Raw genomic sequence first — 14,318 nt, 5'->3', positions numbered from 1 at the left:
GGCTGTGTATTAAATGTAGGCCCAGTTAGGTACTTAGGATCCATCTTGAAGCATTGGCTCTTTCAGGTTCACATTTGTTCACAGTAATAACTTTAGAAAGTAAAGACTTTACTCTGCAAAGAGAATGAGCATGTCTTACGGATCTGCTGGAAGAGGTAAGATTTATTTATTTATTTATTTATTTTTGAGACAAAGTCTTGCTCTTGTCCCCCAGGCTGGAGTGCAATGGCACGGTCTCGGCTCACTGCAACCTCCGCCTTCCGGGTTCAAGCGATTCGCCTGCCTCAGCCTCCCGAGTAGCTGGGATTACAGGGACCTGCCACCACGCCCGGGTTGTTTTTGTATTTTTAGTAGAGATGGGGTTTCACCATGTTGGCCAGGCTGGTCTCGAACTCCTGACCTCAGGTGATCCTGCCTGCCTCAGCCTCCCAAAGTGCTGGGATTACACGTGTAAGCCACAGCACCTGGCCAAGATTTAATTTTTTATCTGCCAGTGAGTTTCTAATTTACAAGGTGGAGTTTTTGGTGCTTGCCCAGAGAGGGAAAGGGAGGCAGGTACAAAAATAGGGGATTATTATGGTAGTTAGTTCATTGTTTTTACATGAATTGACAAAATAACATTTTCAGGTTCCTCTTTTTTATCCCCCTTTTGTTCTCTGGAGCAGCAAGGTTGGGCTAATGAGCAGAACTATTTTTGGTTATTTTTATAATTTTTCAAAATCAGGCTATATATGTCACACAAAAAATTCAGTCGTTTCTTATTTGCTATCTCGAGTTGCTTTAATGCGTTACAGTGTGAAATATCGCTAAACATATTTGCTCCTTGTATAATAGAAAAACAACACCAACTTCACACTGCAAGTTTTCTCTAGGTGGTATCTTAGGCACCTCATTCCACTTTTTGAAAATATTTTTTATTAACCTCTTACTACAAATGTGTAGAATTGTTTTTTTTTTTTTTTTTTTTTGAGACGGAGTCTTTCTCTGTCCCCCAGGCTGGAGTGCAGTGGCGCGATGTCAGCTCACTGCAAGCTCCGCCTCCCGGGTTCACGCCATTCTCCTGCCTCAGCCTCCCGAGTAGCTGGGACTACAGGCGCCCACCACCACACCCAGCTAATTTTTTTGTATTTTTTTTTTTAGTAGAGACAGGGTTTCACCGTGTTAGCCAGGATGGTCTCAATCTCCTGACCTCGTGATCTGCCCACCTTGGCCTCCCAAAGTGCTGGTATTACAGGTGTGAGCCACCCCACCCGGCCGGTTTTCTGTTTTGTTTTTTTTTTTTCAATTTTTAAATTTATTTTGTATATGGTTTTTGGTACCTGATTTTCTTCTTAACTGCAGTATTATATTGAGTCTTCCTGTGTTTGAGGATGCAGAATGGAAAATATCCAAGGCTTTTCAGACTCAGATACCTTTATGACATGTGCAAGAGACGGGAGATATAGCCTCAAATTTAAGTTTACATTTAAAATGGAGGAAAAATTGGGCTGCTGCGCTTGTAATTAGTTCTGAAAGTTTTACAGTATTATAGTAGACATTTGCATTTTTGTAGCATTGTGAAATAAAATCTGAAACTGCCGTTTTTCTTGTACATCTCTGTTTTCTAGTCAGGGCATAAAAGCTGTTTAGAAACTCTGTAAACAGCATGCCAATTGATCTAAGAGGAAGGGATATTTTGGTTAATAGTCTATTCAGTACATCAAATAAAAACATGAAAAAGCCCAAAGAAAGCATTCTGTACACCATACAACATATTATTGAATAGAACTGGCTCTTGCAGAAAAGTGAATTAAACCCCAGATCTTTTAAGTTGTTATTTGAAAATATGAAGTCTGTTTTGATGAGTGTCTTTGGCAGGGTGTGACTGTATATGGAGGTGGGTGTTCTTTTTGTTGTTCTTTTGTATCAATTTCAGTTTCAATTTTCAGCTTCTTCCAAAAGATTATACTCAGTAAATTAGGAATTGATTTTGTCAATCTCTAGGCCAGAGTAGATCACACTGCGAAATATATTTGCACAAAAATATGGAGAGTATAGCATAGGGATGAAGGCTTGTGATAACTTTCCTCACCCTTCGTAAGGGTCATGGCCAACAGTCCTATATCAAAAGACAGGTTAGCAAAAGAAAAGCATAACAAATATATTTAATCAGAGTTTTCTACAACATGAGAGCTTTCAGAAATGAAGATCCAAAGACCCAGATAAAACTGTCTATTTTTATACTTAATTTCAATGAAGACTGGACAGCTGTGTAGAAATATGATTGGACAAAAGGGTATGAGCTAATGGTAATAACTGAGAGATGAAACCCCACAAGGGCTGTCTGTTCAGATTCTTGGCCTCGCGATATAGCATTCCTTCCTCCCAGGTATAGGGCAGGACCCCTCTGGAATAAGGGTCTTGAAGGGAGAAAGAAGAGAGTAACCTTTCTAGATTTTATAGCTTGCTTTGAGAGAAGAGGAGTTCTAGTGTCTATGACCAGCCTTGGGGAAGAGGAATTCTGATTTCTGTGACTCGCTTTGGGGGAGGAAGAAGGGCCAGAGACAGAAGGGCAGGAGAATGTCATTGATAACTTGCTTCTTAGGCCCTTCCAACGCCCTTCACTGTAAAGTATTCAGCCTGTCAAAGAGCTATGCTTTGGGCCAGGCGTGGTGGCGCATGCCTGTAATCCCAGCACTTTGGAAGGCCGAGGTGGGCGGATCATGAGGTCAAGAGATTGAGACCAGCCTGGCCAACATGTTGAAACCCTGTCTCTACTAAAAATAGAATAATTGGCTGGGTGTGGTGGTGGGCACCTGTAATCCCAGCTACTCAGGAGGCTGAGGCAGGAGAATCGCTTGAACCCAGGAGGCAGAGGTTGCAGTGAGCCGAGATCGCACCACCACACTCCACCCTGGGCAACAGAGCGAGACTTAAGTCTCAAAAAAAAAAAAAAGAGTGCTATGCTTTGGAGTATTGTTTCTGAGTCCCAACATTAGCCATGTGTGTTTCCTTTTCAGATCTTTAAAATTAATTACTTGGATTTACTCGTACGTTGTAAATGTATTTTATAGAAAGTACAGGCTCTTTGGAGATGCTGTGGGTGATATGGCTTTATATTTCTAATTCACTGTGTATTCGAAGTGTCAAAGTAAAAGCAGATTATTTACATATTGGCATCTGTAAAGGTTTCCCAGATGAAAATCAGGTTTTTAAAAAATGAATTCTAGCCTGGGCAACATGGTGAAACCCCATCTCTACAAAAAAATTAAAAAATTAGCCAGGCGTGGTGGCATGCACCTGTAGTCCCAGCTACCCGGGAGATTGCAGTGGGAGGATGGCTTGAGCCTGGGAGCTGGAGGCTGCAGTGAGCCAGCGTCAGACCACTGCACTCCAGCCTGGGCGGCAGAGCAAGACCCTGTCTAAAAAACAAAAAAACAATTTCTGTCTAAGTTACTGTTTGCTGATTCAATAAGGATTTGTGCCTGTTTTGCCTGTTTCCTTTGTTAAGCATTGGGGATTCAAAATTGCAAAGATTCTTGCCCTCAAGAAGCCGGCTGTCTACAAGGAAGAGACAGAAAAACAGTAACATAGTTGCTTTAATGAGAATATATACCTGTGCATTTTGGAACAGAAGTGAGTCTCTCAGTCCTCTTGGGAGTGTTGGGAAAGGTGCTTTGATGAGTGTGGGTAAATGGTCGTTGTTTTTCTGTAAACCTTAACAAAAAGTAAATCATAGAATTTGGTGTTGATTGTCCACTGTATGCCAGGCACTCTGCTGGTTAGCAGGTCTACCCCTGTATAGTAGGTATACATTTTAACATGTGTACAGACACACATAGATGTATGTACACACAGGTATACATATGCATGCACATATACAGAGAAGGGGTGAGAGGGAGGGAGAAGGGAAGAGTGATGTGGGCGGACACCTTCATGGAGTTTTGTCTAGTGAGAAGAGGGAGTTTACAAGCAATAATCAGCATTATTACAGGGACATAATTTACCAAGGAGTATAGAAAGGGCAGGGACTACCTGACGTGGTAACTATTAAGTCTGAGACTAAAGGACAAAAGGGAGAGAACCAATATGAGTAAGGAGTGGGCACGAAATTTCTATGGAGAAGGAACTATGTGTTCAGAGGTTCTCAGGAAGCACAGAGCTTGGCAGGTGTGAGACAACTGAAAGAAGGCCTCTGTGGCTGGAATGTGGCGAGACTGGAGAAGTTAGCAGAAGCCAGTGTGACCCTAACAGGTCTGTTGCTTAAGGCATGGCATGTCACTACACTGACACCAGGGCTTTCTGTGGAGAAGGAATTTAGTAATTATGGAGCAGCTGAAAGAGGAGATGGGAGGAAACCGCACATCGCCTCCCTGAGGAGTTTGGGTCTAGAGATTTTAAGCGGTTTGGAGTGGGCCGATGTCTGCGGATCATTGATTGGTTGAAGAGTGCAGGGTTAGATCATAGGACGGGAGATGGAACTGCATTCTCACGCTGATTTCGTTCCTGGGGGGGCGTCTTAACCGGTTGACTTCAGCTGTAATTCAGGGTGTAAAGAACATCTTAAGCAATTCTTAAAAAAGTTTATGATTGGCCGGGCGCGGTGGCTCAAGCCTGTAATCCCAGCACTTTGGGAAGCCGAGGCGGGCGGATCACGAGGTCAGGAGATCGAGACCATCCTGGCTAACACGGTGAAACCCCGTCTCTACTAAAAATACAAAAAATTAGCCGGGTGTGTTGGCGGGCGCCTGTAGTCCCAGCTACTGGGGAGGCTGAGGCAGGAGAATGGCGTGAACCCGGGAGGCGGAGCTTGCAGTGAGCCGAGATCGCGCCACTGCACTCCAGACTGGAAGACAGAGCGAGACTCTGTCTCAAAAAAAAAAAAAAAAGTTTATGATTCTAATGTCAGCGATCCTGTCTATAGGAACAGTGGGGATGCAAATGATTCTTAAACAAAAGCCTTATGATTCTAAGGTCAGATATCCTATCTAGAGGAACAGTGGGGAGGCAGATGGTCAGTGTCTAGTGCTATATGACTTTTAGTTACAAGGAAATGGGTCAAAGTGCAGCCTGATTACAGTTTAATTATAACTATATTTCTGCCCAGAACTTGGCATGTAATTCTTGTTAGCCTGTGAGGACGGTTTCACCAGATCTCAAAGGGCTTTGTAAGGGGAAAAAAGTACAGTTGACTCTTGAACAACACAGGGGTTGAGGGGACTGACCCCATTCCCAAAGGCAAATGGAAATCTTTGTATAACTTTTGACTCCCCAAAAACTTAACTACTAATAGCCTACTATTGAGCGGAAGCCTTACCAATAACATAAACAGTTGATTAACATGTATTTGGTATGTCATAAGTATAATATGCTATATTCTCACAATAAAGCAAGCTAGAGAAAATAAAATGTAACTAAGAAAATTATAAGGACAAAAGAATATTATTTACTGTTCATTAAGTGGAAGTGGACCATTATGAAGATCTTCGTCCTCATCGTTTTCACATTGAGTAAGAGGAGGAGGAGTTGGTCTTGCTGACTCAGGGGTGGCAAAGGTAGAGGAGGTGGAAGGAGAGGCAGGCACACTTGGTGTAACTTTTATTGAAAAAAAAAATTCATGTATAAATGGACCTGCCCAGTTCAAATCCATGTTGTTCAAGGGTCAATGGTAGTATCTTTTTCTTTTCCATGGCAAAGTTTGTGGCTGAGACTCCTGAAACAAAAACAGATTAACAAAAGAAAAGCACACACATTTATTTAATATAAGCTTTACATGACATAGGAGCCTTCAGAAATGAGGATACAAAGAAACAGGGACTCCTGTGTATTTTTATGTTAACTTTGATGAAGAGTGGAGATTCATGGAGAAATATGATTGGAGGACGAAAGGATATCTGTGAAATTCTTTCAGTAATAAATGGGAGTTGGGGGAACTTAGGAAGACCTGTTTGTTCAGATTCTTTTCTTCAGGGATAGGAACATTCCTTTATTCCAGGTATACAGAAGATACCTCTCTGAAGAGGGTCTTGGACCTACTTTAGGGGAAAGTTAGAGAATTACTTTATGGACTGTTTCAGAGGGAAAGGGCAGAGAAGGGGAGAGTGGCCTTCCTGATTCTGCTGTTTTCTCAAATGCCAAGGTGTACTATATTTTGGGGCAGCATGTCCTGAACCCCATCAGGGGCTTAATGATAATATTATACATACATTATCATTGATCCTCATAGCAACCCATAGTGTTCTTGTTCCTATTTTACTGAATTGGAGAGATTTTAAGCAACTTTCCAAAACTACCCAGCTAGTAAGTGGTGAAGCAGGAGTTTTAACATTATTGTTTTGTCGGTGAAATAATCCAACTCCATAAAATATTTTAAGAGGTTTATTCTGAGCCAAATATGAGTGACCATGGCCGGAAACACAGTCTCAAAAAGTCCTGAGGACATGTGCCCAAAGTGGTTGGCTTACAGCTTGCTTTTATACATTTTAGGGAAATATGATACATTTGAGGTATACATTGGTTTGATCCAGAAAGATAGGACAACGTGAAGCAAGGGGACTTACAGGTCATATGTGAATTGTACGATTTTCTGGTTGGCAACTGGTTGAAAGAGTTATTATCTAAAGGAGTATCTGGGTTAAGATAAAGGGTTGTGGAGACCAAGATTGGTTGGTTGGTTTGTTTTGTTTCCCGAGAGACAGGATCTGGCTGTGTCACCCAGGCTAAAGTGCAGTGGTGTAATCATAGCTCACTGTAGCCTCAAACTCCTGGGCTTAAGCGATCCTCCCACCTCAACCTCCTGAGTAGCTGGGACTATAGGCACTTGCCACCATGCCCATCTAATTTTTTTTTTCTTAAGAGACAAGATCTCACTGCGTTGCCCAGGCTTGTTTTGAACTCCTGGCCTCAAGCAATCCTCTGGCCTAAGCCTCCCAAAGTGTCGAGATTACAGGCATGAGCCCCTGCACTCAGACCACTCAGCCTAAGGTTCTTAGTGTTTAGATGAAGACTCATAGGTGGCTATGCTTAGAGATGACAATAGATGACAAATGTTTCCATTTAGACCTTTAGAAGGTGGCTATACTCTCAGTTCAACTCTTCAGGATTGGGAGGGCCTGGAAGGCGAAAGACCTAGTTATGTTAATAGAGATTCATTCAGGCTGGGCGCAATGGCTCACGCCTGTAATCCCAGCACTTTGGGAGGCTGAGGTGGGCGAATCACCTGAGGTCAGGAGTTCAACACCAGCCTGGCCAACTGGCGAAACCCCGTCTGTACTAAAAATACAAAAGTTAGCGGGCAGGGTGGTGGGTGCCTGTAATCCCAGCTACTCAGGAGGCTGAGGCAGGGGAATTGCTTGAATCCAGGAGGTGTAGGTTGCGGTGAGTCAAGATCGTGCTACTGCACTCAAGCCTGGACGACAGAGAGAGACAGTCTCAAAAAAAAAAAAAAAAGATTCATTCCAGATGCAAATTTTCCCCCACAAAAGGTAGCTTTGCAGGGTCATTTCAAAATATGTCAAAGAAACATATTTTGGGGTAAAATATTTTATTTCCTTCTTTATCTGTCATGTGAGATTATGCTAGAGTCAGGTTGGAGTGGTATCTTATGGCTACAAAGAGTCTGTTCTGTCTTAGGATCTGTGTTTTAAAGTTAGTGCTGGTCAGTCTGTCTAAACTCCAGAATGAAGAGGGTATGATGAGGCATGCCTGACCCCCTCTTCCCATGGTGGCCTAAACTGGCCTTTCAGGTTTCTTTGGAATCCCCTTGGCTGAGAAGGTGGATCCATTCAATCATTTGGGGGGCTTAGAATTTTATGTTTGTTTTTCAGTCTTGGCTTTAGAGCCTGTGATCTTTCTACTGCATGAGGCTGCCTCTTAGTAAAGAAGCAAAATGCTTGTAGAGTACTCTGTATTTCTCCTCTGAATGTTTAATATGCTGAACACTTGACAACAAGTGCTAGCAAGGAACTACATGGTCACATGAGATTTTTGTTTTCAAACAGTTTTATTGAGGTATAATCTACAAGCCATAAATTTTCCCATTCTAAGTGTACCATTCAGTGATTTTTAGGAAATTTAAGGAGTTGTGCACTCATCACCACAATCCAGTTTTAGAATATTTCATCACCCCAAAAAGATTCCTCTCTGCTTAGTTTCAGTCAATCCCAGCTTCCAGCCCCAGCCCCAGATAAGCATAACCAGCTTTGTCTCTGTAGATTTGCCTTTTCTAGACATTTCATATAAATGTCCAGAATCCTATGTTACGTATAGTCTTTTGTATTTGGCTTCTTTCACTTAGCGTAATATTTTCTAGGTTCATCCATATTATAGACGGTATCAGTACGTCATTGTTTTTTATTTCTGGTAGTATCCATTGTATGGATATATTATATTTTATTTATCCATTCCCCAGTTGATGGACATTTGGATTGTTTTCAGTTTGGAGCTATTAAAAATAGTACTACTATAAACATTCCTGTGCAAGCCTTTGTGTGCACGTTTTCATCCTCTCGCACAGATTCCTAGGAGTGGAATTGCTGGATTGCATGATAAGTTTATGTTTAACTTTTCAAAGAAATTGACAAACTATTTTCCAGAGTGACTTTGCAATTTTACATTCCCTCCGGCAATGTATTAGGGTTTCAGTTTCTCCTCATCCTTGCCTACACTTATTGTTTGTCTTTTATAATATAGCCATTGTAGTAGGTGTGATGTGGGATCACATGTAATTTTGTCTTTTTTATTTTCCTGAGACAGGGTCTTGCTCTGTCATGGCTACAGTGCAGTGGTGCCATCTCTGCTCACTGAAGCCTTAACCTCCTGAGCTCAAGTGATTCCCCCATCTTAGCTTCCTGAGTAGCTAGGACTACAGGCACACACAACCATGCCCTGCTAATTTTGTTTACCTTTTGTAGAGACGGTGTCTCACTATATTGCCTAGGCTGGTCTCAAACTCTTGGGCTCAAGAGAGCTGCCCATCTTGGCCTACCAAAGTGCTAGATTACAGGCATGAGCCACTTTGCCCAGCCATGTGATTTTGATTTGTACTTCTGTGATAACTAATGATGTTGAGCATCTTTTTTCTTATGTTTATTAGCCATTTGTGTATCTTCTTTGGTAAAATGACTATTGAAATACTTTGCCTATTTCTTAGGCCGGGCACAGTGGGCTTACGCCTGTAATCCCAGCACTTTGGGAGTCTGAGGTGGGCAGATCACCTGAGGTCAGGAGTTCGAGACCAGCCTGGCCAACATGGTAAAACCGTCTCTACTAAAAATACAAAAATTAGCCAGGAGTGGTAGTGCACGCCTGTAATCCCAGCTACTTGGGAGGCTGAGGCATGAGAATCGCTTGGACCCAGGAGGCAGAGGCTGCAGTGAGCGGAGATTGTGCCACTGTACTTTAGCCTGGGCAACAGAGTGAGACCGTGTCTCAAAAAAACAAAAAGAAAGGAAAATTTTCTTTTGTCTGTTTCTTAATTTGTTTGTCTTATTATTGAGTGGAGTTTTTTTTTTAATTTGTGGAAGTTGTTTATCAGATATATGATTTACAATATTTTCTCCCAACTTGTGCATTTTCATTTACTCAGTAATATATTTTGAAGGGCAAAAGTGTAATAGTAGTAGGTTCCTTGCCCGATGCACATGGCACGTCAATATACCAAGACACCGAGTTACAGCAGAAAAAGGTTGACTTGTGGAGCCGCTAAATGAGGTGATGGGAGGAAACCTCAAAGGGGTCTCCCTGAGGAGTTTGGGGCTAGAGTTCTTTTTTTTTGAGACCAGGTTGCCCAGGCTGGAGTACGGTGGCACGATCTCAGCTCACTGCAACCTCCACCTCCCGAGTTCAAGTGATTCTCCTGCCCCAGCCTCCTGAGTAGCTGGGATTACAGGCATGTGCCACCACGCCTGGCTAATTTTTGTATTTTTAGTAGAGACAGGGTTTCACCATGTCGGTCAGGCTGGTCTCAAACTCCTGACCTGAGGTGTTCCACCCCGGGAACCTCGGCCCAGCCTCGGCCTCTCAAAGTGCTGGGATTGTAGGCGTGAGCCACTGCGCCCAGCTGGGGCTAGGATTCTTAAGGGTTTTGGAGTGGACCAAGTGTAGGGATCATTGATTAGTCAAAGAGTGCAGAGTGAAGTCATGGGACAGAGAGAAGAAGAAACTGTTTTCTCATGCTGATTTGGTTCTTCTATGGGGATCTTCAAGCTGGTTGGCTTCAGCTGTTCCACTGTAATTCAGGATTTGCTTAAGGAATTCTTAAACAAAAGCCTTATGATTGTAACATCAGAGATCCTGTCTATAGGAACAATGGGGATACAGATGGTCAGTATCTAATGTTACGTGGCATTAGGTTGTAAGGAAGTGGCTTAAGGTACAGCCTAATTAATGATTAATTATAACTATATTTCTGTCCAGAATTGTTAACTCTGTGAAAATGGCTTTAAAAGTTTTTAATTTTGATGAAGCCCATTTTATTATTATTTTTTTTATGAATTATGCTTTTGCTGTCATATTCAGGAATGCTTTGCCTAACCTGAGGCCCTGAAGATTTTCTCCTGTTTTCTTCAGAAGTTTCAAATGAGGTTTTGTAATAGGTTGGGTTTCACTTTATTAGAAAGGTCATAAAATTCTTCTGTGAGGAAGTGGTACTTTAGCTGAGATCTGAAAGCTGAGTAGGAGGTAAGATGGGAGGGAAGAGATTCCAGCTAGAGGGAAGAGCATGTATAGGTGGGATTATGGCCAGTCTGAAGAGCTAGAAGCAGGTTGTGAAGGCTGCAGTGGAGTGCATCTTCTGGTTCTCAGTGAAACTCATTTATGCCGTGTGAAGCAATCTTGCTACAGTAGTAGTCTCAGGGAAGGCTTTTAATAAGCAACGGAAACATGATCAGATTTGCTTTCTAGAAAAATCACTCTAGCTGCTGTGTGGAAGCGGCTTGGAAGGTGGCCAGTATGGATTTGGAGTGACCAGGTAGGAGGCTGTTGGCCAGTTAGTGAGAAACGATGGCAGCTTGGACCCAGGAGAATTACGCAAATAGAGAGTATTAGGGACATATGAGAGTCTGCCTGCCTGTAATACTGCATGGTCAGAGATTATGGCCTGCATAATTTAGGAGATTGTAATAAGGGTGATTATGCTCGTTTCTATGGCTTCTACTCCATTCCCCAGCACACTTCTCTTTTTTGTTCTGCTCATTGAGTTTTCCTTACCAGAAAGAGAGAGTCTTAATAGCCTAGACACAGCAGTTTAAACATTTTCATTGCTTTCCTCCTCTTCCATAAGACTTTGGGAAAAAATGGAAATCAACTTATCCATACATCCATTTGGGATTTCTAAGCTAATGGTGAGAAGTGTCTTGCTCAGAAAACTAAAACATTTATTTTGTTTACTAAGTGTTTCCATTCTGTGCATGTGATACCTATGAACATATTATCTTTTTATAAATTTTCTGAAGTATACAGAAAGTCAAAGGTTTCTCAATTTAGATTATACAGAAACAGATAAATAAATGCTGCTATAAGTTACGAAAAAAACACAACATGATATTGTTACCAGAAAGGGGTCCTCATCCAGACCCCAAGAGAGGGTACTTGGATCTTGTGCAAGAAAGAATTCAAGGCAAGTTCATAGAGCAAAGTGAACCCAAGTTTATTAGAGAAGTAAATAAACAAAGAATGGCTACACCATAGACATAGCAGCCCCAAGGACTGCTGGTTGGCTGTTTTTATGGTCATTTCTTGATCATATGCTAAACAAGAGGTGGATTATTCATGAGTTTTCCAGGAAAGGGGTTGGGATTTCCTGGAACTGAGGCATCCTCCCTTTTCCAGACCATATAGAGTAACTTCTGGACATAGTCCTGGCATTTGTAAACTGTCATGGGACTGCTAGGAGTGTCTTTTAGCATGCTAATGCTTTACAATAAATGTATAATGAGCAGTGAGGATGACCAGAGGTCGCTTTCGTCACCATCCTGGTTTTGATGGGTTTTGACTGGCGTCTGTACTGCATCCTATTTTATCAACAGGGTCTTCATGACCTGTATCTTCTGATACCAGTTCTGCCAACTTCCTATCTCATCCTATGACTAAGATGCCTAACCTCCTGAGAATTCAGCCCAGCAGGTCATTTTACCCAGCCCCTATTCAAGATGGAGTTGCTGTGGGTTCAAACACCTCTGACATATTTTCTCCTTCCCTTTTACAAGGAAATTTTAATTCTAAGGGTTGTAGAGGGAGGAAGATCCATCTTCTCTTCTTTAGGCTGAATGGGGTGATGATATTCCCGCCCAACTATTAGGGTCTCTTGTATTCACAGTAGAGAGTTGCTTGGTCAGAAAGCATCTGTATGGTGAGGGCCATTCATAACTCTTGAGTTCTGACAAAAGGTGATATTTGGAAGACTAGTAAGTGTTCAATTTAATAAAATATTGAGTAAACTTATTCTGCATTCTTACACAAAGAGCACAATGACAGTATATTCCACAAAAGTAAAGCAAAATAAGTAAAATTATCTCAAGTAAACTAAATAAGAAGGTTTTCCATGAACTGGGCAATTGGTGGAACTAAGCTGACTTGGAGTGGCTGATTCTAATATGTGCCTAGAATTATAATATTGATCCAGATTTTTACATTACCTATCCTTCTTGTTTCTTCTGAGCTTGCATCCAGAGGTCACTGGTTGGTTCACAGGAATAAGCTGGGTCAGTCTAAATTGCAGGAAAAAACTCAAAAACAACAGACAAGACTAGATTCTAGTAACGGGTGTACTATAGTTATTGAAACATAATTTTTCTCTCTCCAGTCTCCCATTTTTACTAAAGACAAAGCATGATAGGCTTGATTTGTTTGCAAAATAAACTTTAGTTTTATTATACCTGGCCTGATGATTTGTATAAAGTGCAGCAAGAATAATTTTTGCTGTATAGGCTCTTTTTAAGTTGGCTTTGATGGAACTTTCTTCCGTAAGGAATCTTAGAGTAGACTTCTTTTTAAAGGTTTGAGCCCAGCCAGGGGTTTGTGCTTGCAAATACCTGTGTGAGTTGGATAAATTGTTTCCTTCTCTCAGGGTCCCAAGATAACCTGGACCTCCTGAGCCTGTCAGAAAGTGACATTCTTTACTTACCACAGGTCAAGAACCCTATACAGGGCTTGTGTAGACAAGGTATGAGGCCAGTTTTCCCAAGGAGCTTTTATTGGCTCTGTAAGTCAACTTTGATTCCTTAAAGAAGTCTGTTTATATTTGAAAGCATGCCATTTCAGTCAGAGCCTCGGTAAAATAACCAGTTTCTCCAACTGTGCCCTGTTACAAAAGAAAACAGATTCTTACTGTACTTATGCAAATAATTATATTGCCATAAATTACAAATACAAATAGTTTCCAAATTCTGGAGAAATCAGATAGAGGAAAGAAATATGCTTCAAATTTTGTTTACAGGAGTACACTTTACCCAATTGGTGCAAAAGTAGTTGCAATTTCAGACCATGAATTTTAAATCATTATAACTAGGCTCAAACACTTTGTTTGTTTGTTTGTTTGTTTGTTTCTGAGATAGAGTCTTGCTCTGTTGCCCAGGCTGGAGTGCAGTGGCACGATCTTGGCTCACTGCAAGCTCCGCCTCCCGGGTTCACACCATTCTCCTGCCTTAGCATCCCGAGTAGCTGGGACTACAGGCGCCCACTACCATGCCTGGCTAATTTTTTGTATTTTTAGTAGAGATGGAGTTTCCCCCTGTTAGCCAGGATGGTCTCGATCTCCTGACCTTGTGATCCGCCCGCCTCAGCCTCCCAAAGTGCTGGGATTACAGGTGTGAGCCACTGCGCCCGGCCCCGCATTTTTATTAATCAAAATAGTAACCATTACAATCAACACAGTTTGGACAATGAGAAATACGTTTATTTATTCCTCTAGCATAGAAATCCACGCTTTGGGATTTGACAAACTTTTGGGAAGCATTTTCTGCATCCTGCTGGTTGTGGTAGTGTTTTGCCTGCAAAAAAGTTGTCGAGATGCCTGAAGAAGTGGTAGTCAGTTGGCGAGAGGTCAAGTGAATATGGCAGATGAGGCAAAACTCTGCAGCCCAATTCATTCAACTTTTGAGGCATTGTGTGATGTGCAGTTGGGCGTTGTCATGGAGAAGAATTGGGCCCTTTCTATTGACCAATGCCAGCTGCTGGTGTTGCAGTTTTCTGGGCATCTCACTGATTTGCTGAGTATACTTCTCATATATAATGGTTTCGCTGGGATTCAGAAACCTGTAGTGCATCAGACCAGCAGCAGACCACCAAACAGTGACCGTGAGCTCTTTTTTGGTGCACATTTGGCTTTGGGAAGTGCTTTG

At 41.9% G+C, this 14,318-nt stretch overlaps 2 protein-coding genes across 6 annotated transcripts in view; one reads left to right on the top strand and one right to left on the bottom strand.

Moving 5' to 3' along the window:
- The window catches only part of DTNBP1 (dystrobrevin binding protein 1), a 145,866-nt gene that overhangs the window by 94,225 nt on the left and 37,323 nt on the right, over window positions 1–14,318 (top strand). The window lies entirely within an intron of this gene.
- LOC116460200 (uncharacterized) overlaps window positions 11,574–14,318 on the bottom strand; it is a 37,606-nt gene continuing 34,861 nt past the window's right edge. For 2 of the 4 annotated variants that reach the window (XM_058432448.1, XM_058432449.1), the window contains one exon: window positions 11,574–13,279. In XM_058432448.1, coding sequence (XP_058288431.1) covers window positions 13,214–13,279 — 66 coding nt within the window. In that variant the 3' untranslated portion in view covers window positions 11,574–13,213. The remainder of the gene's footprint in view (window positions 13,280–14,318) is intronic. The other 2 variants (XR_009211347.1, XR_009211346.1) reach the window with 2 other exon arrangements.

The sequence above is a fragment of the Hylobates moloch genome, unplaced genomic scaffold (genome assembly GCF_009828535.3).
Source record: "Hylobates moloch isolate HMO894 unplaced genomic scaffold, HMol_V3 SCAFFOLD_20, whole genome shotgun sequence".
In the NCBI taxonomy this organism is placed as follows: domain Eukaryota; kingdom Metazoa; phylum Chordata; class Mammalia; order Primates; family Hylobatidae; genus Hylobates; species Hylobates moloch.
Note: the sequence above shows the minus strand (reverse complement) of the source record. Positions and strands in the feature narration are given on the sequence as shown.